The 21370-nt window shown below is 46.0% G+C and overlaps 1 protein-coding gene across 3 annotated transcripts in view; it reads left to right on the forward strand.

Moving 5' to 3' along the window:
- The window catches only part of ALS2 (alsin Rho guanine nucleotide exchange factor ALS2), a 186078-nt gene that overhangs the window by 159230 nt on the left and 5478 nt on the right, over positions 1–21370 (forward strand). For all 3 annotated transcript variants that reach the window (XM_073551524.1, XM_073551523.1, XM_073551525.1), the window contains exons 29-33: positions 8170–8346; positions 9128–9173; positions 11216–11277; positions 11391–11540; positions 11642–11738. In XM_073551524.1, the coding sequence (XP_073407625.1) occupies positions 8170–8346; positions 9128–9173; positions 11216–11277; positions 11391–11540; positions 11642–11738 (532 nt within the window). The remainder of the gene's footprint in view (positions 1–8169; positions 8347–9127; positions 9174–11215; positions 11278–11390; positions 11541–11641; positions 11739–21370) is intronic.

A 21370-nucleotide genomic window follows, 5' to 3' on the forward strand; every position in this document is an offset into this window, starting at 1 on the left:
AGCAGCCGCACGTCGGGAGAATCCTCAAGATCCAGAGAGCACAGGTCACATGCTCCGATGCAGCCTCATAGTCTGGTACCCTTGATTACGGGTGGTGAGTGATCTTCATGAATGCTAGCATTTATGTTAATAGGGTTTCTCTGTGTATGTTTGACCCCGTTGGAAATGCCCAAAAAAGCAGGAAGCAAGAAGAATAATAGGGACTCTGCAATATGTAAAACAGCCCTAGCAAGAGACTGGCAGAAAGACCTCTGCGCCAGTTGTATTCAGCGAACCATGGCGGAGGAAGCGCCTAATTTTGCGGCTAATTTGATATCGGCCCTTAGGTCGGAAATGGAGGGTTCAATTATGACCCTATTGAAAAAAAGGGAGAAAAGGTAGGAAGAATCCCCCTAGTTCTCCCTCAAATTCCTCTTCGGCCTCGTCTCAATCATAACAGGCGTCCTCCTCAGACTCCTCAGACAGCAATACGGGGTAAGCCATGTTTTCCGGTGGAAGACACAGACACTCTCCTAAAGGCCATCAGAACAACGATGGGCCTACAGGAAGAGAAAACGACAAAAACCCTAGAAGACGTTATGTTTGGGGGGCTCCAGGAGAGGAAAAAACGGACCTTTACAGTGAACGAAAAAATCCAGGCGCTTATTGAGAGAGAGTGGAGGAAACCTGAAAAATCAGGGGCTCTTCCCTCCACCTCTAAGAGGCGATACCCCTTTGAGCACAAGGATGCGGAAATATGGGACAAAGTCCCAAAAATAGACGCAGCGGTATCCAGGTCTTCTAAGAAATCGGCCCTGCCCCTGGAAGAGTCAGGGGTTCTTAGAGACACGCTAGACAAGAAAGCGGACTCATATCTGAGGCACGCATGGGAAGCGACAGCGGGAGGATTAAAGCCGGCGATAGCGGGCACCTGCACGGCCCGCTCCCTGATGGTCTGGCTGCAGCAGTTGGAAGAAAAGCTAGCATCAAGGGTCCCAAGAGAGAAGATATTGGCGGATATGTATCTCTTGCATGGGGCGGCCGCCTTTTTAGCAGACACCTCGGCAGATTCTATGTGGTTGAGGGCTAGGGCGGCAGGATTATCAAATGCTGCTAGACGTGCACTTTGGCTTAAAGGCTGTCCAGGTGACCTGCAGTCTAAGGCTAAACTGTGCTCCCTTCCCTGTGATGGTCGGTTCTTATTCGGGAAGAACCTAGATGATATCCTGGAAAAGGCAAGCGGTAGGAAAAAAGGCTTCCCCAGGTTCCCGACAGAGCAGAGAAGACGGCCCTTTCGGAGGGGCGGTAGATTCAATAGGGGGCGTCCTCTGGCCGACAGAAGGAGATGGGAGGACCAAAGGAAAAAAGAGTCAGGATTTATGTTTGGTGGGGGTCTCCACCTCAAAAAAATCACAATGACGCCAGTATTCCAGTAGGGGGGAGATTGGCACTCTTTTCCCAGGCCTGGGAAAAGATCTCCTCCAATACCTGGATCTTAGGCGTCTTAAGAGAAGGCCTGAGAATCCCCTTTGTTCACCAGCCAAAAGCCGTGTTCGTGGTTACCCCTATCAGAAAAGCGGCCGAAGAACGGTTGGCCTTGGAAGCGGAGATCCTGCACCTGATAAACAAAACAGGTCCTTTATGAAGTCCCAGACACACAGAAGGGAAGAGGTTTCTATTCACCACTTTTTTTGATCAAGAAACCGGACCAATCGTTCAGGACAATTATAAACCTCAGAGGACTCAATCGGTGGATAGGGAATCAGACCTTCAAAATGGAGTCGGTGACCACGGCCATAAAGCTACTACATCAAGATTGCTTTATGGCTGTAGTCGATCTGAAGGACGCATATTATCATATCCCTATCCATCCAGATTACCAAAAATACTTGAGGGTAGCGCTTTATATCCAAGGCGTACTGAAGCATTTCCAGTTCAGAGCTCTCCCGTTTGGTATATCCATAGCCCCGAGAGTTTTCACCAAGGTCATAGCGGAGGAAACAGCTTTCCTCCGGATTCATGATAGTCATAATACCCTACCTGGACGATTTCCTCATAGTGGGCAACTCAGAGAACCAATGTACTACGCAGTTAAGCCAGGTGACCGACACCTTACAAGAATTAGGGTGGATAATAAATTTCAAGGAGTCAAAACTACAACCCCTAAAGCAACAGACCTTCCTAGGATTTATCCTGGACTCAGAACAGCAGGTGTGTCTGCTTCCGGAGGCCAAAATAGAGAAGGTGCGGAATATGGCCTTGTCTGCCCGAAACCAACCTCGGATGACGTTGAGGAAAGCGATGTCTCTACTAGGCACCCTGACGTCCTGTATTCCGGCAGTCAGATGGGCTCAATTTCACACCCGTCAACTCCAATGGGAGATATTAGCAGCAGAAAGATCGCTAAGAGGGCATTTAGAAGGAGGTCTAGAGCTTTCATTAGAGACCAGAGACTCTCTCAACTGGTGGCTGGACAGTACAAACTTGGACACAGGAATAACCAGGGACAAACAAGTGACAGTCGTGATTCTAACGGAAGCAAGCTCCTTGGGGTGGGGGGCACACCTAAGGGGTCACGTAGGCCAGGGGTCCTGGACACCTCAAGAAAGGAGGGCATCCTCCAATCTGAGAGAATTGTGGGCAGTGAACAAAGCCCTAACCCACTTTTTTCCCCTACTCAGGGGTCGCAATGTCCGCATCATGTCGGACAACAAGGTGACGGTGGCATACATCAACCACCAAGGAGGGACAAGAGCACACTCCCTAATGAAAGCAGCAGACGACATCCTGGGCAAGGCGGAGCAACACTTACACTCCTTAACAGCCTTACACATAAAAGGGGCAGAAAACATAGAGGCCGATTTCCTAAGCCGCAATACTCTGAGGCAGGGAGAATAGGTCCTAAATCGGTCCATTTTTCAAAAAATAACGCAGCTTTGGGGGGAACCAGTGATAGACCTCTTTGCCAACAAACACAACAGGCAAACACAAAGGTTTTGCTCTCTAAACCCGAGGGAGGATCCATGGGCAGTGGACACTTTGCACATTCAGTGGGACTTCAAGCTGGCCTATGCGTTCCCCCCAGTCGCTCTGATCCCAACAGTGGTCAAGAAGATCAGGAGCAATCAGGCCAGAGTAATTCTAATAGCCCCATTTTGGCCAAAAAGGCCCTGGTTTGCTCTACTGCGGAGAATGTCCCTCTCCGATCCATGGGTTCTGCCAGAAATCCCGGAGCTTCTAGCCCAGGGCCCGATATTCCACGCGCAAGTCAAGGGATTCCATCGGACGGCGTGGAATTTGAAAGGTCACTTTTAAGGAGTAAAGGTTTCTCTCCTGGGTTGGTGGCCACCCTGTTTAAAAGTAGGAAACCTGGGACGACTAATATCTACGGCAGAACATGGAATAAATTCCTACAGTTCCTAGGTAAGCCGTTAGAACAAGAACCCCCGATTAGTGCCATCCTGGAGTTTTTACAAGCAGGATTACAGCTGGGGTTAGCAGTAAATACGCTTAAGGTTCAGGTATCGGCACTAGGGGCGCTCTATAACTGCAACTTGGCAGCAAATAGATGGATAGCCAGATTCATCAAATCATGTCACAGGGCTAAACCTATTCCAATACCCAGGATAGCTCCCTGAGATTTACACCTAGTACTAGAGGCCCTTACAAAAGAACCATATGAGCCATTACATCAGCTCCCCATAAAATTTCTGACCCTAAAAGCAATCATTTTAGTGGCCCTTACATCAGCCCGTAGAATAAGCGACCTGCAGGCTCTCTCAGTGAACCCACTCTACACACAAGTTTTTCAGGACAGGGTGGTGTTAAGAACACACCCCGCTTATCTGCCTAAGGTAGCGTCAGATTTCCATCGGTTTCAGGAGATTATCCTTCCATCCTTCTGCGATAATCCAAAAAATCTAGGGGAAGAAAAGTTCCATAGTTTGGACGTTAAGAGAACCCTGCTAGAATACATATCTATCACCAGCCAGTGGAGGAGGTCCCAGTCCCTATTCGTAGCTTTTCAGGGTGCCAGGAAAAGCTATGGGTTTTCAAAAGGGACTATTGCTACAGTGGGGAAAAAAAGTATTTAGTCAGTCAGCAATAGTGCAAGTTCCACCACTTAAAAAGATGAGAGGCGTCTGTAATTTACATCATAGGTAGACCTCAACTATGGGAGACAAACTGAGAAAAAAAAATCCAGAAAATCACATTGTCTGCTTTTTTTTTCATTTTATTTGCATATTATGGTGGAAAATAAGTATTTGGTCAGAAACAAAATTTCATCTCAATACTTTGTGATATATCCTTTGTTGGCAATGACAGAGGTCAAACGTTTTCTGTAAGTCTTCACAAGGTTGCCACACACTGTTGTTGGTATGTTGGCCCATTCCTCCATGCAGATCTCCTCTAGAGCAGTGATGTTTTTGGCTTTTCGCTTGGCAACCCGGGCTTTCAACTCCCTCCAAAGGTTTTCTATAGGGTTGAGATCTGGAGACTGGCTAGGCCACTCCAGGACCTTGAAATGCTTCTTACAAAGCCACTCCTTCGTTGCCCTGGCGGTGTGCTTTGGATCATTGTCATGTTGAAAGACCCAGCCACGTTTCATCTTCAATGCCCTTGCTGATGGAAGGAGGTTTGCACTCAAAATCTCACGATATATGGCCCCATTCATTCTTTCATGTACCCGGATCAGTCGTCCTGGCCCCTTTGCAGAGAAACAGCCCCAAAGCATGATGTTTCCACCACCATGCTTTACAGTAGGTATGGTGTTTGATGGATGCAACTCAGTATTCTTTTTCCTCCAAACACGACAAGTTGTGTTTCTACCAAACAGTTCCAGTTTGGTTTCATCAGACCATAGGACATTCTCCCAAAACTCCTCTGGATCATCCAAATGCTCTCTAGCAAACTTCAGACGGGCCCGGACATGTACAGGCTTAAGCAGTGGGACACGTCTGGCACTGCAGGATCTGAGTCCATGGTGGCGTAGTGTGTTACTTATGGTAGGCCTTGTTACATTGGTCCCAGCTCTCTGCAGTTCATTCACTAGGTCCCCCCGCGTGGTTCTGGGATTTTTGCTCACCGTTCTTGTGATCATTCTGACCCCACGGGGTGGGATTTTGCGTGGAGCACCAGATCGAGGGAGATTATCAGTGGTCTTGTATGTCTTCCATTTTCTAATTATTGCTCCCACAGTTGATTTCTTCACTCCTAGCTGGTTGGCTATTGCAGATTCAGTCTTCCCAGCCTGGTGCAGGGCTACAATTTTGTTTCTGGTGTCCTTTGACAGCTCTTTGGTCTTCACCATAGTGGAGTTTGGAGTCAGACTGTTTGAGGGTGTGCACAGGTGTCTTTTTATACTGATAACAAGTTTAAACAGGTGCCATTACTACAGGTAATGAGTGGAGGAAAGAGGAGACTCTTAAAGAAGAAGTTACAGGTCTGTGAGAGCCAGAAATCTTGATTGCTTGTTTCTGACCAAATACTTATTTTCCACCATAATATGCAAATAAAATGAAAAAAAAACAGACAATGTGATTTTCTGGATTTTTTTTTCTCAGTTTGTCACCCATAGTTGAGGTCTACCTATGATGTAAATTACAGACGCCTCTCATCTTTTTAAGTGGTGGAACTTGCACTATTGCTGACTGACTAAATACTTTTTTTCCCCACTGTAGATGGATTAGGGAGGCCATTAGTGTAGTCTACTCAGCTAGTGGTAACCCAATTCCTGACGGCATTAAGGCTCATTCCACCAGAGCCGTGGCGACTTCCTGGGCTGAAAAAGCAGAGGTATCGATTGAGCAGATTTGTAAGGCTGCTACCTGGGCCTCACCATCAACATTTTTTAAGCACTATAGATTAAATCTATCCTCCTCTGCTGACTTATCCTTTGGTAGAAGGGTGCTGCAAGCGGTGGTCCCTCCCTAAGGTGTTTCAAAGTCTCCAAAAGTCTCTCAGGTGTGCTGTCATGGGTGAAGGGAAAACCACCATGGTTACTTACCGGTAGCCGGTTTTTCCGGAAACCATGACAGCACCCATATATTCCCCCCCCCCCCCCCCCTTTTCACCATATGGGTGTGCACGTTTAGTAGGGTGCTTTTGTGTGATGTGGTGTTGGATTAACATGTGCTAACCGGGAAGTCCTCTCAATGCTCTGTAACCCAACTGAAGCGGGGGAGAGGTGCTGCCCCTTATATCTCAGTAGGTTCCTGTCCTAGTGGGGCGGATCCCTCTCTCAGGTGTGCTCTCATGGGTTCCGGAAAAATCGGCTACCGGTAAGTAACCATGGTGGTATTTGACTCGACGGGTTCCCTTTAAGGTTTGAAGCATCAGAAATTTTTCAACATCTTTTTTTTGCATATACTATTAACTTCTGTCAGGGAGTGTATGTCGCTTATCCATGTTATGTAAATAAAAGCTTATAACCTGACGTTAAATTCATCCAATGGTTGTATAAATTATTCTTTTGAAAGCTGAAACCCTCCAAAATGTGGTTTAGGTTAAGAAAATAAATTGGCATCAATGCAGAAATATTGATCATTTAATGGACACAGAATGGTCAGATTTTGGCAAGACAAAAGTTTTGTCGCCTGGTCATATAATGCACCCAATCCTAGTTTACATCCTCACATGTGCTCAGTAAATGATCGGTTAATTAGTGGGTGTGTATAAAAAGAAACCCAGCACCCCAGACCTTCACTTGAGCTCTGACATCATGCCAAAAATCCACCCTGCGACCAAAGCCTGGATTATCAAAAGGCTGAAGACCAGATCCACTGCACAGGTGACTGGCACCTTTAATGTGTCTCTGCGTCAAGTACAAAGAATTAAAAAAAAGATTTGAAGAGGCTGGAGATGTGTTTGACAAGCCCAGGTCCGGCAGACAACTGCTCAGAAGGAACGTTTGTTGGTTAGAAAATCCAAAGCAAGCCTCTTTTCCACTGCAGCAGAGCTCCAACAGGCCTGGTCACCTCAAGTCCCTGTGTCAACTAGAACAGTTTGTAGGATTCTGTCTCGAAATGGCCTCCATGGTCGAATCAGTGCCCAGAAGCCAGCACTAAACAAAAGGCAAATAAAAAACCGTGTGGCATTTGCAAAGTCCTACAGCCTACTAAACAGATGGACGCTGGAAAAGTGGCAGAAGGTGGATTTCTCTGATGAATCTTCAGTAGAATTACACCACAGCCGCCGCAAATACTGCAGGAGACCTACTGGAGCCCGTATGGATCCAAAATACACCCAGAAAACCGTTAAATTTGGTGGTGGAAAGATCATGGTCTGGGGTTACATTCAGTATGGGGGTGTGCGAATCATTTGCAAGGTGGAAGGCAGCCTAAAATATCAAGAAGTATTAGCTACCTCTTATGTTCCAAATCATAAAAGGGGTCAAATTCTGCAGCAGGATGGCGCTCCATCTCATACATCCATCTCTACAACAAACTTCCTTCAGACAAAAAAAGATCAAGGTGCTCAAGGACTGGCCAGCCAAGTCACCAGACATGAACATCGTTGAGCATATTTGGGGTATGATGAAAGAGGAAGCTTGGAAGACAAAACCAAAGAATCTAGATGAACTCTGGGAGGCATGTAAGACTGCATTCGTTGCTATTCCTGATGACTTCATTAATAAATTGTATGAATCATTGTTGAACCGCATGGATGCAGTCCTTCAAGCTCATGGAAGGTCACACTAAATATTAAATATGACTCTAATAGCACCACAACTTCATTCACCAATGTTATGCAACATATATTTGTATTTTAAGTTAATTACTTGTTTGAATATCACATTACTTTCTGTGGCCGACTAAACTTTTGTCTTGACAAAATCTGACCATTCTGTGTCCATTAAATGATCAATATTTCTGCATTGATGGCAATTTATTTTCTTAACCTAAACCACATTTCGGAGGGTTTCAGCTTTCAAAAGAATAATTTATACAACCAATGGATGAATTTAACGTCTGGTTATAAGCTTTTATTTACATAACATGGATAAGCGACATAACTTCTGTCAGGGAGTGTACTATATTCTGGTAAGACCTAGTGATTATTTGATCAGGATTCAGTTTTGTCCTACTCCTGTTCATTATTACAGTGAAGGACACACTCTGGTGTGGTTTTACGACATTAGGATATGGATGGCAATGGTAACGGGCTCTTCATGTTTTCTGTTTTCTCTAGGTATGTGGTGACTAGCTCAGGACTTCTCCTACCTGTGCTGCTACCCAGACTATACCCTCCCTTGTTTATGCTTTATGCCCTGGAACATGAGAAGGAAGAAGATGCCTATTGGGAATGTGTCCTCCGGCTGAACAAACAACCAGACACTGCACTCCTTGCCTTCCTGGGAGTACAAGAGTAAGTAACACTAGAGACTGCAAAAACAGAAAAGTCCGTCACTGTTCCTACCAGAGTACAATATCTGCAGGCTCCAGATGAATAAATGTATTTAACTTTAGGGTTTGTCTTTCTTTACTTATAAGAAAGACAATCGTAGAATAAACCTTCTGCTATATCTGACTTATTATTTATACTAAATAATGATGAGCGAGTATACTTGTTGCTCGGGTTTCCCCAAGCATGCTCGGGTGTCCTCCGAGTATTGCTCGGAGATTTAATTTGTGTCGACGCAGCTGCTGGACAGCCTGAATACATGTTAGGAATGCCTGTTTGTTAGGGAATCCCCACATGTATTCAGGATGTCTAGCAGTCGCAAATCATGCAGTTGCTTCGACACAAAGTAAATCTCCGAGCACGCCAAAATACTCTGAGGACACCCGAGCAACGAGTATACTCGCTCATCACTAGTACTAAATCGCTAGAAAGGTCTTGGGTGGACAAGTGGTGTACATTAATGTATTAAGTTAGGATTTGTCGGCTATGTAGGATTGTTGTTAGATTCGTTTTACCTGGTGTCTGTAACATGACACACATTTTCGGTTTGCATGGTCTCCTGTTCCTTTTTTTTTTTTTTTTTTTTTTTTTGTCACTGGGAATTTGTCAAATAGATTGTAGCTATAACTTGCATTCTTACAAAACAATTACTTCATTTACTCATTGTTATATGTTTAATCATACCAGTAATAAAAAATTGAAGATGTTTAAAATTATTTTTATATTCTTTAATTCCATTTTGCAGAAAATTCTGGCCAACCAGTATTAATTTCTTGGGTGAAAATAAGAAGGTATGGAGATGACAAAAATAAAATGTCAAATATTTTTACTCACTTATTAATATTGTTTATTAACATGTCATAAAGTATAAACAAGCACATACATTAACATTACTGGTCCAAATCATGACTTTTCTGTCATGGAGTTTTCATCGCAAAGCCTCTGCCCTATTGTTATTGTTATGCAAAGCAGCAAACATGATCATTGCATCATCTTTTGCCAAATTTTTTGCACTTTTGTTTTCAGTGACGCTAATGTTTGCTAGACATCAGGGTCACCTCCATTGTTGTATCTTGAATATACAGTACAGAACAAAAGTTTGGACACACCTTCTCATTCAAAGTATTTTCTTTATTTTCATGCTATGAAAATTGTAGATTCACTGTGAAGGCATCGAAACTATGAATTAACACATGTGGAATTATATAATTAGCAAAAAAGTGTGAAACAACTGAAAATATATCTTATATTCTAGGTTCTTTAAAGTAGCCACCTTTTGCTTTGATTACTGCTTTGCACACTCTTGGCATTCTCTTGATGAGCATCAAGAAGTAGTCACCGGAAATTGTTTTAACTTCACAGGTGTGCCCTGTCAGGTTTAATAAGTAGGATTTCTTGCCTTATAAATGGGGTTGGGACCATCAGTTGTGTTGTGCAGAAGTCTAGTGGATACACAGCTGATAGTCCTACTGAATAGACTGTTAGAATTTGTATTATGGCAAGAAATAAGCAGCTAAATAAAGAAAAACGAGTGGCCATCATTACTTTAAGAAATGAATGTCAGTCAGACCAAAAATTGGGAAAACTTTGAAAGTGTCCCCAAGTGCAGTGGCAAAAACCATCAAGCGCTAGAAAGAAACTGGCTCACATGAGGACCGCACCAGGAAAGGAAGACCAAGAGTCACCTCTGCTGCGGAGGATAAGTTCATCCGAGTCATCAGCCTCAGAAATCACAGGTTAACAGCAGCTCAGATTAGAGACCAGGTCAGTGCCACACAGGGTTCTAGCAGCAGACACATCTCTACAACAACTGTTAAGAGGAGACTTTGTGCAGCAGGCCTTCATGGTAAAATAGCTGCTAGGAAACCACTGCTAAGGACAGGCAACAAGCAGAAGAGACTTGTTTGGGCTAAAGAACACAAGGAATGGACATTAGACCAGTGGAAATCTGTGCTTTGGTCTGATGAGTCCAAATTTGAGATCTTTGGTTTCAACCACCATGTCTTTGTGCGACGCAGAAAAGGTGAACTGATGGACTCTACATGCCCGATTCCCACCGTGAAGCATGGAGGAGGAGGTGTGATGGTGTGGGGGTGCTTTGCTGGTGACACTGTTGGGGATTTATTCAAAATTGAAGGCATACTGAACCAGCATGGCTACCACAGCATCTTGCAGCGGCATGCTATTCCATACGGTTTGCGTTTAGTTGGACCATCATTTATTTTTCAACAGGACAATGACCCCAAACACACCTCCAGGCTGTGTAAGGGCTATTTGACCAAGAAGGAGGGTGATGGGATGCTACGCCAGATGACCTGGCCTCCACAGTCACCAGACCTGAACCCAATCAAGATGGTTTGGGGTGAGCTGGACCCCACAGAGTGAAGGCAAAAGGGCCAACAAGTGCTAAGCATCTCTGGGAACTCCTTCAAGACTGTTGGAAGACCATTTCCGGTGACTACCTCTTGAAGCCCATCAAGAGAATGCCAAGAGTGTGCAAAGCAGTAATCAAAGCAAAAGGTGGCTACTTTGAAGAACCTAGAATATAAGACATATTTTCAGTTGTTTCACACTTTTTTGTTAATTATATAATTCCACATGTGTTGATTCATAGTTTTGATGCCTTCAGAGTGAATCTACTATTTTCATAGTCATGAAAATAAAGAAAACTCTTTGAATGAGGTGTGTCCAAACTTTTGGTCTGTACTGTATATAGTTGAAAGTTTTTGTCAATTAGCTTTTTAACTGCTAACATATCTATTTGTAAAAGTCTAGATATACTGATATTCTTTGATTAGCATGGATCACTAAACAAGAATTTGTTTCTTTACAGGTTTTACCAAGCACTAAAGACTCCTGTTTTGCTTCAGCTGTGGAGAGCCTGCAGCAGATTAGGTACCATGTCTGTCATACAGTATTGTGAACTGGATGGTAACTATGTCACCAGTATTGTTGACATCAAGTTCTGTCATGTTATTAATACATTTGTCTTTTCTATTGTTTTGCAGCACTACATTCACACCGGCAGACAAACTAAAGGTTATCCAACAAACTTTTGAGGAGATCACACAGGAAGCACAAGAAGCGCACAAGGAAGGTTTCCTCTGGTCCATGGATGAGTTGTTCCCTGTCTTCCTTTACGTTGTGCTGAGGGCCAGGTCTGTCATCGTGAATTTCATTCCTCATTAAAGCCAAATCTTTGTAATTACTTCCATAGCATAACTAGTCACAAAGCATGTTCCTCCTCATTATTGCACAGGATACGAAATCTGGGTTCTGAGGTGCATCTCATAGAAGATCTTATGGATCCATATCTGCAACACGGGGAGCAAGGAATTATGTTTACTACACTAAAGGTGATAATGCAGGAGTCTCACAGTTTCTAAAATATCTATTTGCTGCTCATAAGCTTTAGATTTAGGGTATGTAACACTAAATGTGAAAGGTAATTAAGAGTTGCCTTTACTACAGTATTTAGAGCACAGGGATTCTTCTGGTAGATTTAGTCCTGTGCTCTGTTTTCACGTTTTTTTTGGGTTTTTTTGTGTGTGTGTGCTTAACCCCCTTCATGCCGCAGCACTCTTTCGCTTTTGCGTTTTTCTCCTTCGCCTTATTGGGGGACACAGGTACTGTGGGTGTATGCTACTGCCGGCTGGAGGCTGACACCAAGTGGGAAAAAAAGAGGTTAGCTCCTCCTCCGCCATATACACCCTCGCCCCGATTTCAGGCGGAAACCAGTTTTTTTGCTTAGTGTCTGTTGGAGGCACACATCGGTCTGTTTCCAGGTTTTTTTTTTTTATTTCCCTATGAAGATGAGACAGGGGAGACCGTCCCTATTGAAAGGGTCTGATCTCCCCAAACCAACAACGGGCGAGCATATGCGAGTGTCCCTCCACGTATCCTCTCCCGCAACGTGGGATATTGCCAGACCACGGAGGTGAGATACGGGCGACGGACCCTATTGAAAGGGTCCGATCTCCCCAAACCAACAACGGGCGAGCACGTGCGAGTGTCCTTCCAAGTATCCCCTCCCGCACCGTGGGACATGATGCCGGACTTAGCCCTGTCCACCCTAGGGTATTGAAATCCTAGGCTGCACAGAGGCACAAGTGTAGTCCATGCGGCCCCCACTGCCCCACCAATGCTAAAACTGCAGTGCGGCAAGGCGGCGGATGGTCCCACTCCTCACCCCTGCAAGGGGTTAGATGGAGTTAGGGTGCTTGCACCATCCTTTTTCATATGGCCCCTCTACCTGAGCTGGACGGAGGAGGATGGCCGGGGAGGGCTCCATCAGCGGCGCAGGGCTGGAGCCCTTAACTTCTCCCGGGCGGCAGCAGAGATGGGCGCGTCTGGCAGCGTCGGATCCGGTTCCCGGCCTTGATTCTGGGGTCCGGCGGTTCGCCAAAGAAATTTAGGCCCCGGCTTCAGGCCGAAGCTAGGCCGCACACGGAAGTACCGCCCCCAGGATCCCTTTTTTCTTCCGGGGGCCTGCCCGCAGTTGTGGCGCGCAGAATGAAGCGACGCCTCGCACGTCTAGGACAGGGGACACAGTACTGGGGTAAGTGCTGCCCCACAGAGAGACCACACTAGGAGAAACGAAGAACGCCCTCCCCTGGCGGTTTTTTCAGCACGGATGCCTGACAGGTACAGCATGTCAGGAAAACCTAAGACGCCCTCGTTTTTATACACTGCATGCATGTCCTGTCGGTCCCCTTTTCCGCAGGAGCAGACCAAGCGAGTATGCGAAGCCTGCGAGTCCGATCGCGCCCAGGAGCCCTCCCCTGCAACCGAGCCCAGTGTACCAAGGCCCCCGGAATGGGCGTTATCACTGTCGCAATCTATGGCTTCACTTACGAGGGCAATAGAATCCCTTCGGACCCCAGATAGGGGCAGGGACAGTGGCTCGCCTGCCTTAGAGGGATCCTCTACCTCACAGGAGCCTCTGGACTGCAGGGGCCGCTCTCACTCTAGGCAGACGCGGGGGAAACGAACCCACACGGCGTCTCCCGGTCCATCCGGCGCCTCTGCATCTATGAGCTCTGATTCTCGCTCTCCGTCTCGCAGTCCGTCATCAGCAGTCGATAGCGAGCAAGGCTCGGACTACGACTCGGATGAACCCCTCGACCTAGATTCGCCGGGTAGTCAGGAAGCGGTTGACAGTCTCATAGAAGCCGTCAACCAGACTCTAGGGATTGAGGATGATTCCACCCTGGCATTGGGCCATAAGGTGTCATTTAAGCGAGTCAAGTGTCCTCATAGATTATTTTACACGCATCCTGAGTTTGAGGACATAGTGCAACGACACAGAGAACGACCGGACAGACGTTTCTCGGGCCAGAAGGCACTTGAGGCGAGGTATGCTTTTGCCCCGGATCTCCGTAAGAAATGGACGGAATCCCCAACGGTGGATCCACCTGTGTCACGCTTGGCTACGAAAACTCTACTTTCTGTACCTAGTGGCTCTTCTACACTGTGTTCCAAATTATTATGCAAAAAATATTTTCTCATATTTTCTCTAAATTACCTATATGAATTGCAGTCATTGTTATTTTCCAGTCATCTAATATTCTAGTATAATTGCAATGTTTTTGAACAAAATGCCTATGAAAACAGTGTATTTTTAAAAATAAGAAACACTCAAAATACATGTTCCAAATTATTATGCACAGCAGAGTTTTCAACCTTTTTATTTTGAACAAAAAAATGGTCAATTGTGAAATTATAAGCATTATCAGCTTATTACAAAATAAAATCAAACAGTTTTCAAGTCAAAACTTTATTTTTGGTTGATGTTACATTTGCACATAGGACCCCTTGTTCGAAAGAAGCTTCTGAACTCTCTCGTCCATTGAATTTGTCATTTTTTGGATGGTTTGTGCTTCTATTGTTTTCCATGTGGACAGAATACCCTCCCAGAGCTGTTGCTTAAATGTGAACTGCCTCCCGCCATCATAGACATTCCTTTTGATGATGCTCCAGAGGTTCTCAATGGGGTTGAGGTCAGGGGAAGATGGTGGCCACACCATAAGTTTGTCCTCTTTTATGCCCATAGCAGCCAGAGATGCAGATGTGTTATTTGCAGCATGAGACGGTGCATTATCATGCATGAAAATGATCTTGCTGCGGAAAGCACGGTTCTTCCTCTTGAACCATGGCAGGAAGTGCTGTTTTAGAAACTCCACATAGATTATGGAGTTCATCTTTACCCCTTCAGGGATCCTAAAGGGGCCGACAATCTCTCTCCCCATGGTTCCAGCCCAAAACATTACTCCACCTCCTCCTTGTTGTTGGCGCCTTAGCCGTGTTTTCATGGGGTGTCCATCAACCAGCCATCCTCCACTCCATCCATCTGGACCATCGAGCGTTGCACGGCACTCATCGGTGAACAAAACAGTTTGGAAGTCAGTCTTCATGTATCGTTTGGCCCACTGGAGCCGTTTCTGCTTGTGTGCAGTGGATAGAGGTGGTCGACAGGATGGCTTACGCACAGCTGCAAACCTCTGAAGGACCCTGCATCTTTTGTTCTGGAGACGTTGGAGGCACAAGCAGCTTCAAAAACTTGTCTGCTGCTATGACAAGGCATTTTTGCAGCTGCTCTTTTAACCTGACGCAATTGCCTGTTGGAAAGAGTCCTCAATTTTTCCTTATCGGCACGCACACGTGTGTGCTAGGAATCAGCTACATACTTCTTGATTGTGCGATGATCACAGTGTCTTGGCAATGTTGATTGCAGTCATGCCTTGACCTAAATACTCCACAATTTGTTGCTTCTCAGCAGCCGACACATCCTTTTTCTTTCCCATTTTGGCAAAAAATGTAGGCTGCTTAATAATGTGGAACAGCCTTCTTAAGTAGTCTTGCCTTTATTTGGACACACCTGCCAAACTAGTTTGCACAGGTATCTGCAATTGCTTTCAGTGATATAGAGAGCCCTGACACACATCACCATCAATGAGTTTAAATAACAAACAAAAAAATTCTAACCTTATCACTCCTAAACTCTTTTTGCATAATAATTTGGAACACCGTTTATTAAGGATCCCACTGATCGTCTCATTGAGAACTTGGCTCGCTCAGTGTTTGAGGCATCAGGATGAGCACTCTCTCTCCTTCGTTCGCAGCAGCGTGGGTAGCCAAGGCCATAATTTCTTGGTCAGAATCATTGAACAGAGCCTTGCAAGACATAGACCTGTCAGCTTCAAAAAAATCCTTAACTTCGCTACCATACCAGTGTGGCCACCTGTTCGGAGAGAAATTAGATCAGCTCATCTCCAACTCCACAGGAGGGAAGAGCGTTTTTCTCCCTTAACAAAAGGTCAAACCGCTGTTTCGTCACCAGTTTCAGGCACGTTTTCGGGCCTTTCACAACCCCGGGTGTACTACAGCTGCCAATTCCGCCGCTTCAGGTCGCCTCTACCGGAATAGGGATCGACAGGTCTCATATAGAATAATATTACAGCAGCAGTATATAACAGCATCCTAAAATTAAATAACCGTGAGTACATGCTGTTTTACAAAATGGACAACTAAGGATTCATCGTTTATGCAATAGAGAAAGAAGGTGTGGAACAACCACACAAATACGACATCCAGATCCAAATTATTAGCAAAAATCACTTTATTGAAAAAACTGGACAGAGCAGGGAAAATGGGGGTACCTCTCCTCTCCTGTTCTCCTTCCCCCTTCCTCACTTGGCATGTCCTGTGTTAGCTCAAGGTACTCTCACTTGCGGGGGATATGTTTTTGTTACATGTAACTGTATACTACCATTTGTCATTGCCTGGTGATACCATGGCCAAGGGATATGATGTCAGCTAGGTCTGAGATTGGTGATAATTATATTACCTCTCCATCCCCAAACCCTGTGCAGTATAAGGCTGAGTTCACACTTGGCGTTTTTTTTTGCGTTTCCGCGGCGGTTTTAATCGCGCGATTTTGCCGCGAAAACGCGAAAAATAAGCATCTCATGCATTCCTATGGGATTCCGCAATGCTGTGCTAATGCTGCAGTTTTTACTGCGGCGGAATTGCTTCGCGGTAAAAAACGCAGCATGCTCATTAATTTCGCGGAATCGCGGCGATCCCTCACCCATAGGAATGCATTGTTCTGCTTACTTTCGGGATGTGGCTGTGCACACCATGCGAAAAGTAAGGCCTGTTTCACACTTCCGTTTTTGTGTCCGCCAAACGGATCCGTTTCCGTTTTTTTGACGGAAACTGATGCAAACGGATCCGTTTTTTTAAAAACGGATCCGTTTTTTTGACGGATCCGCGGTAACCGTAATGGAAGTCTATGGGACAAAAAAACGGATCCTGCAAAAAATGGCGGATCCGTTTTTTTACGGAAAACAACGGATTTTGACGGATTTGAAAAAACGGAAGTGTGAAACAGGCCTAAGCAGAACATTTGTGGATGGTACCCACGGTCCGGAGGAGAGGAGACTGTCCTCCGGGCTTTGGGTACCATATCCCTGTAAAAACTAGAATTTAAAAAAAAATATAATGTTATTCTCCCCTTTCCGACGTCCCGCGCAGCCTTCCCGCCTCTCTCCACGCTCCCGGTACCAGTAAGCCTTTGCAAGCCATGACGTCCGTTCTCGTGGGATCGCGAAGTCTCGCGGTCATTCGCACGACGTCATCGCGAATGACCGCGAGACGTCACGATCCCGCGGGAACAGACGTCATCGCGGTAATTGTCGCAAAGGATTACTGGGACCGGGAGCCTGGAGAGAGGCGGGAAGGCTGCGCGGGACGTCGGAAGGTGAGAATAACAATATTTTTTTATTATTTTTTACATTCTATCTTTTACTATTGAGGCCGCATAGGCGGCCTCAATAGTAAAAAGTTGGTCACACTCGTCAAACACTATTTTCAACAAGTGTGACCAACCTGTCAATCAGTTCTCCAAGCGATGCTCCAGATTGCTTGGAAAACGCTAGCAATTCTGCAAGCTAATTATGCTTGCAAAATACTAGTTTTTCCGCGGGAATTTAAAATGCGATTTTTCCCGCGGAATGGAATTCCGGAATTCTCGCGGTAATTTCCGCGAGAGTTCCGCTACGTGTGAACCCAGCCTAAATAACACACTTTGTTGCCCTATTTAATGGCGCTATTGAACTATAACAGGCACATAGAAAGGGTTGGTTCCATGGTTATAACTGGTGCAATCTGTTTTAATCTTTGAGAGCTTACACTACGGTTACCTTATTTTAACAAGTATGTACATGTGGAGATTATTATAAACTAGATTAAGGCGGCACTTGTTATCCAACTCTATAATTACTGTGTATTTGCAGTTATTCATATTGATATCTTTGTGCTAGATTTGTCGGGTTAGGCGTGTCTTTCAGCGCTGTTGCACTTTATTTCCCCTGCACATGCTCCCCCATTTTCCCTGCTCTGTCCAGTTTTTTCAATAAAGTGGTTTTTGCTAATAATTTGGATCTGGGTGTCGTCTTTGTGTGGTTGTTCCACACCTTCTTTCTCTAGGTCTCGTATAGAGCCAACCCTTTGGGAAGGATGCGTACTAACCAGTACACATTCAGGACCCAAAGATCTTCAGCCAAATGACTCAGGGCATTTGCCAGGCGGCACCAGCAAGGTAGGTAGCCGCCTACTCCGGTTTTGCCACGTCTGGCTCAACGTCGCACACGACGCATGGGTAAGAGAGCTGGTGTTTGTCAGGTACCCCCAAGACGATTTTTTTCTTTCCCGTCTTCCCAAGTTGGATACCCGGGCAAGGGCTCTACTAGGATCCATCGATTCGCTTCGGCACAACAGAGTCCTTATTCCCGCACCGGAAAACGAGAAGACTCAGGGCTTCTATTCCAACCTGTTTGCAGTTCCCAAAAAGGACGGGACTGTCAGACCCGTTTTGGACCTAAAGCTCCTGAACAAATTTATCAGGATCAGACATTCCAGATGGAGTCTCTCCGTTCAGTCATATCGGCAATGGGGTAAGGAGAATACTTGGCCTCTATCGATATCCAGGACGCCTATCTACATATCCCCATTTTCCCTCCACATCAAAAATTTCTATGCTTCGCCATCAACGGTCTACATTTCCAGTTCGCAGCACTGCCCTTCGGGCTAGCCACGGCCCCCAGAGTGTTCACAAGGGTCATGGCAGTCCCCACGGCCATCCTGCACTCCCAGAGCGTAGTCGTATTTCCCTACTTAGACGACCTCTTGGTCAAGGGCCCTTCAAGGCAGGCATGCAAGGAAAGTGTCAGCATCACGCTAGATACTCTTGCCCACTTAGGGTGGTTGGTCAACATAAAGAAGTCATCCCTTATTCCAGCTCAGAGGATTTCCTTTTCAGGGATGATCTTCGACACTTTCCGAGGGTTGGTAATTCTCCCTCGAGACAAGGCCCTAGCTCTCTGTCAGGGAGTGCGGATACTTCGCCAACCAGTCCCTCACACCATCCGTTTCTGCATGAGGATTCTAGGGAAAATGGTGGCGGCAATGGAAGCGATCCCGTTCGCCCAGTTCCATCTTCGGCCCCTACAGCGTGCCCTCTTGTCATCCTGGGACAAGAACCCGTTCACGCTCAATCACCAATGCCGGTTGTCCTCTCAGGTCAGACAGTCAGTCGAGTGGTGGACAAATCCGTTCCCCCAGATCAGTGGCTGGTGGTCACAACCGATGCCAGCCTCCTCGGCTGGGGAGCGGTTTTTCGCCACCACACGACCCAGGGACGGTGGTCAACGCAGGAGGCACGCCACCCGATCAATTTGTTGGAGATACGGGCGATCCGGCTGACTCTGCAACGGTTTCATCACCTTCTAGCAGGCCGCCCCCTTCCGGATTCAGTTGGACAACGCCACGGCGGTGGCTTACATAAATCACCAAGGGGGTACCCGCAGCAGGGCAGCCATGTGCGAGGTAGGGCACGTGCTTCGCTGGGCCGAGAGGAATCGCACGGTGATATCGGCGGTCCACATCCCGGGGGTAGAGAACTGGGCGGCAGACTTCCTCAGCCGGCAGGGGGTTGTGTCCGGGGAATGGTCACTACACCCAGAGATCTTTCAGCAGATTTGCCAACAGTGGGGAACACCGGATGTGGATCTGATGGCCTCCAGGGTGAACACCAAGATGTCCGTATTTGTCGCTCGGTCCCGGGACCCGCAGGCAATCGCCGTGGATGCGCTGGTTCTGCCATGGAATCAATTTCGCCTCCCATACCTATTTCCTCCGCTGCCACTACTTCCGAGGGTCATCAAAAAGATCAAGGCAGAAGGGGTCCCAGTGATTCTGCTGGCCCCAGACTGGCCTCATCGGGCGTGGTACGCAGATCTAGTGCAGCTGCTCGTCGACGTGCCATGGCGACTGCCAGAGCGCCCAGATCTACTTTCTCAGGGGCCGATCTGCCACCCGAACTCGGGGACCCTGTGTTTGACGGCTTGGACGTTGAATCTTGGATTCTGATGCAGGCGGGGTTTGGGCGCAAAGAGGTTGCTACGATGGTTAGCGCCCGGAAGCCTGCCTCAGCACGAATTTACCACCACACCTGGACTCTCTGCCTCAAAATCAACCATAGCCAGATGGAGTCGTTTGGCTATTCAGGAGTCCTACCGCATCAGAGGCGCGCCGGTTCCAGTAGGGATCAGAGCACACTCTACTCGAGCAGTGGGCGCCTCTTGGGCGCTTAGGCACCAGGCTTCAACAGAACAGGTTTGCAAGGCAGCAACCTGGTCCAGCCTGCATACGTTTACCAAACATTACAATATCCATACTCAGGCTTCAGCGGATGCGAGCCTGGGTAGAAGGATTCTCCAAGCAGCGGTGGCGCACCTTTAGACAGGAGGTGCATGTAGCTTGGATCGGTGAGTCAACTTCCCACCCAGGGACTGCTTTAGGACGTCCCATAGTACCTGTGTCCCCCAATGAGGCGAAGGAGAAACATGGATTTTTGTGATAACTCACCGTAAAATCCTTTTCTCCGAGACGCTCATTGGGGGACACAGCACCCACTCTGATAGCCAAGTTGGCTTCTGTTTGTTTAATTAATATGCTCTTTGTATATTAGGCTGTTTTTTTCTCTAGACATGTTGTACCTGCATTAAGGTTGATGTCTGATTTTTGTTTAATCTCCTACTGCTTTTGCACCAAACTAGTTTCCGCCCGCAATCGTGGCGAGGGTGTATACGGCGGAGGAGGAGCTAACCTCTTTTTCACTTGATGTCAGCCTCCAGGCGGCAGTCCCCCAATGAGCGCCTCGGAGAAAAGGATTTTACGGTGAGTTATCACAAAAATCCATGTTTCGCTCATCTTCTTCCCAGAGCCACAAACTTTTTTATTTTTCCTTCAATATGGCCATGTGAGGGCTTTTTTTTTGTGGAACGACTTGTGCTTTTGAACAAAACTATTAGTTTTACCATGTTGTATACTTGAAATTGGAAAAAAAATCAAAGTGCAGTGAAATTGCAAAAAAAAGTGCAATTCCACGACTTTTTTGGAAATTTTTTTTACCATGTTCACCAAATGCTAAAACTGACCTGCCATTATGATTCTCCAAGTCATTTCGAGTTTGTAGATACCAAACATGTATAGATTTTTTTTTTTTTTTATTTCAATGGTGAAAAAAAATCTAAAGTTTATTTAAAAAAGTAGTGTCTCCATCTTTTTGTGATCTGGGGCTGGCTGAGGGCTTATTTTTTACATGCCAAGCTGACGTTTTTAATGATACCATTTTGGTGTGCATAGGAGCTTCTGATAGCCCGTTATTGCATTTTAATGCAATGTTGCGGCGACCCATAAACTGTATTTCTGGCGTTTTTGACCCTTTTTTTTTTTTTTTTTTTTTTTTTTACTACGCCGTTTACCGATCGGATTCTGAACTCGGAGATACCAAATATGTGTATATGTTATTTTTTGTTTTATTTTGAATGGGGCTAATGGGGGGGTGATTTCAACTTTTCATTTTTTTTAATCTTTTTAAAAACATATATTTTTTTTTTGCTTTTCACTTGCTTCAATAGTCTCC

Source organism: Dendrobates tinctorius, unplaced genomic scaffold (assembly GCF_039654945.1).
Source record: "Dendrobates tinctorius isolate UK_male_01 unplaced genomic scaffold, ASM3965494v1 ptg000177l, whole genome shotgun sequence".
Lineage (NCBI taxonomy): Eukaryota > Metazoa > Chordata > Amphibia > Anura > Dendrobatidae > Dendrobates > Dendrobates tinctorius.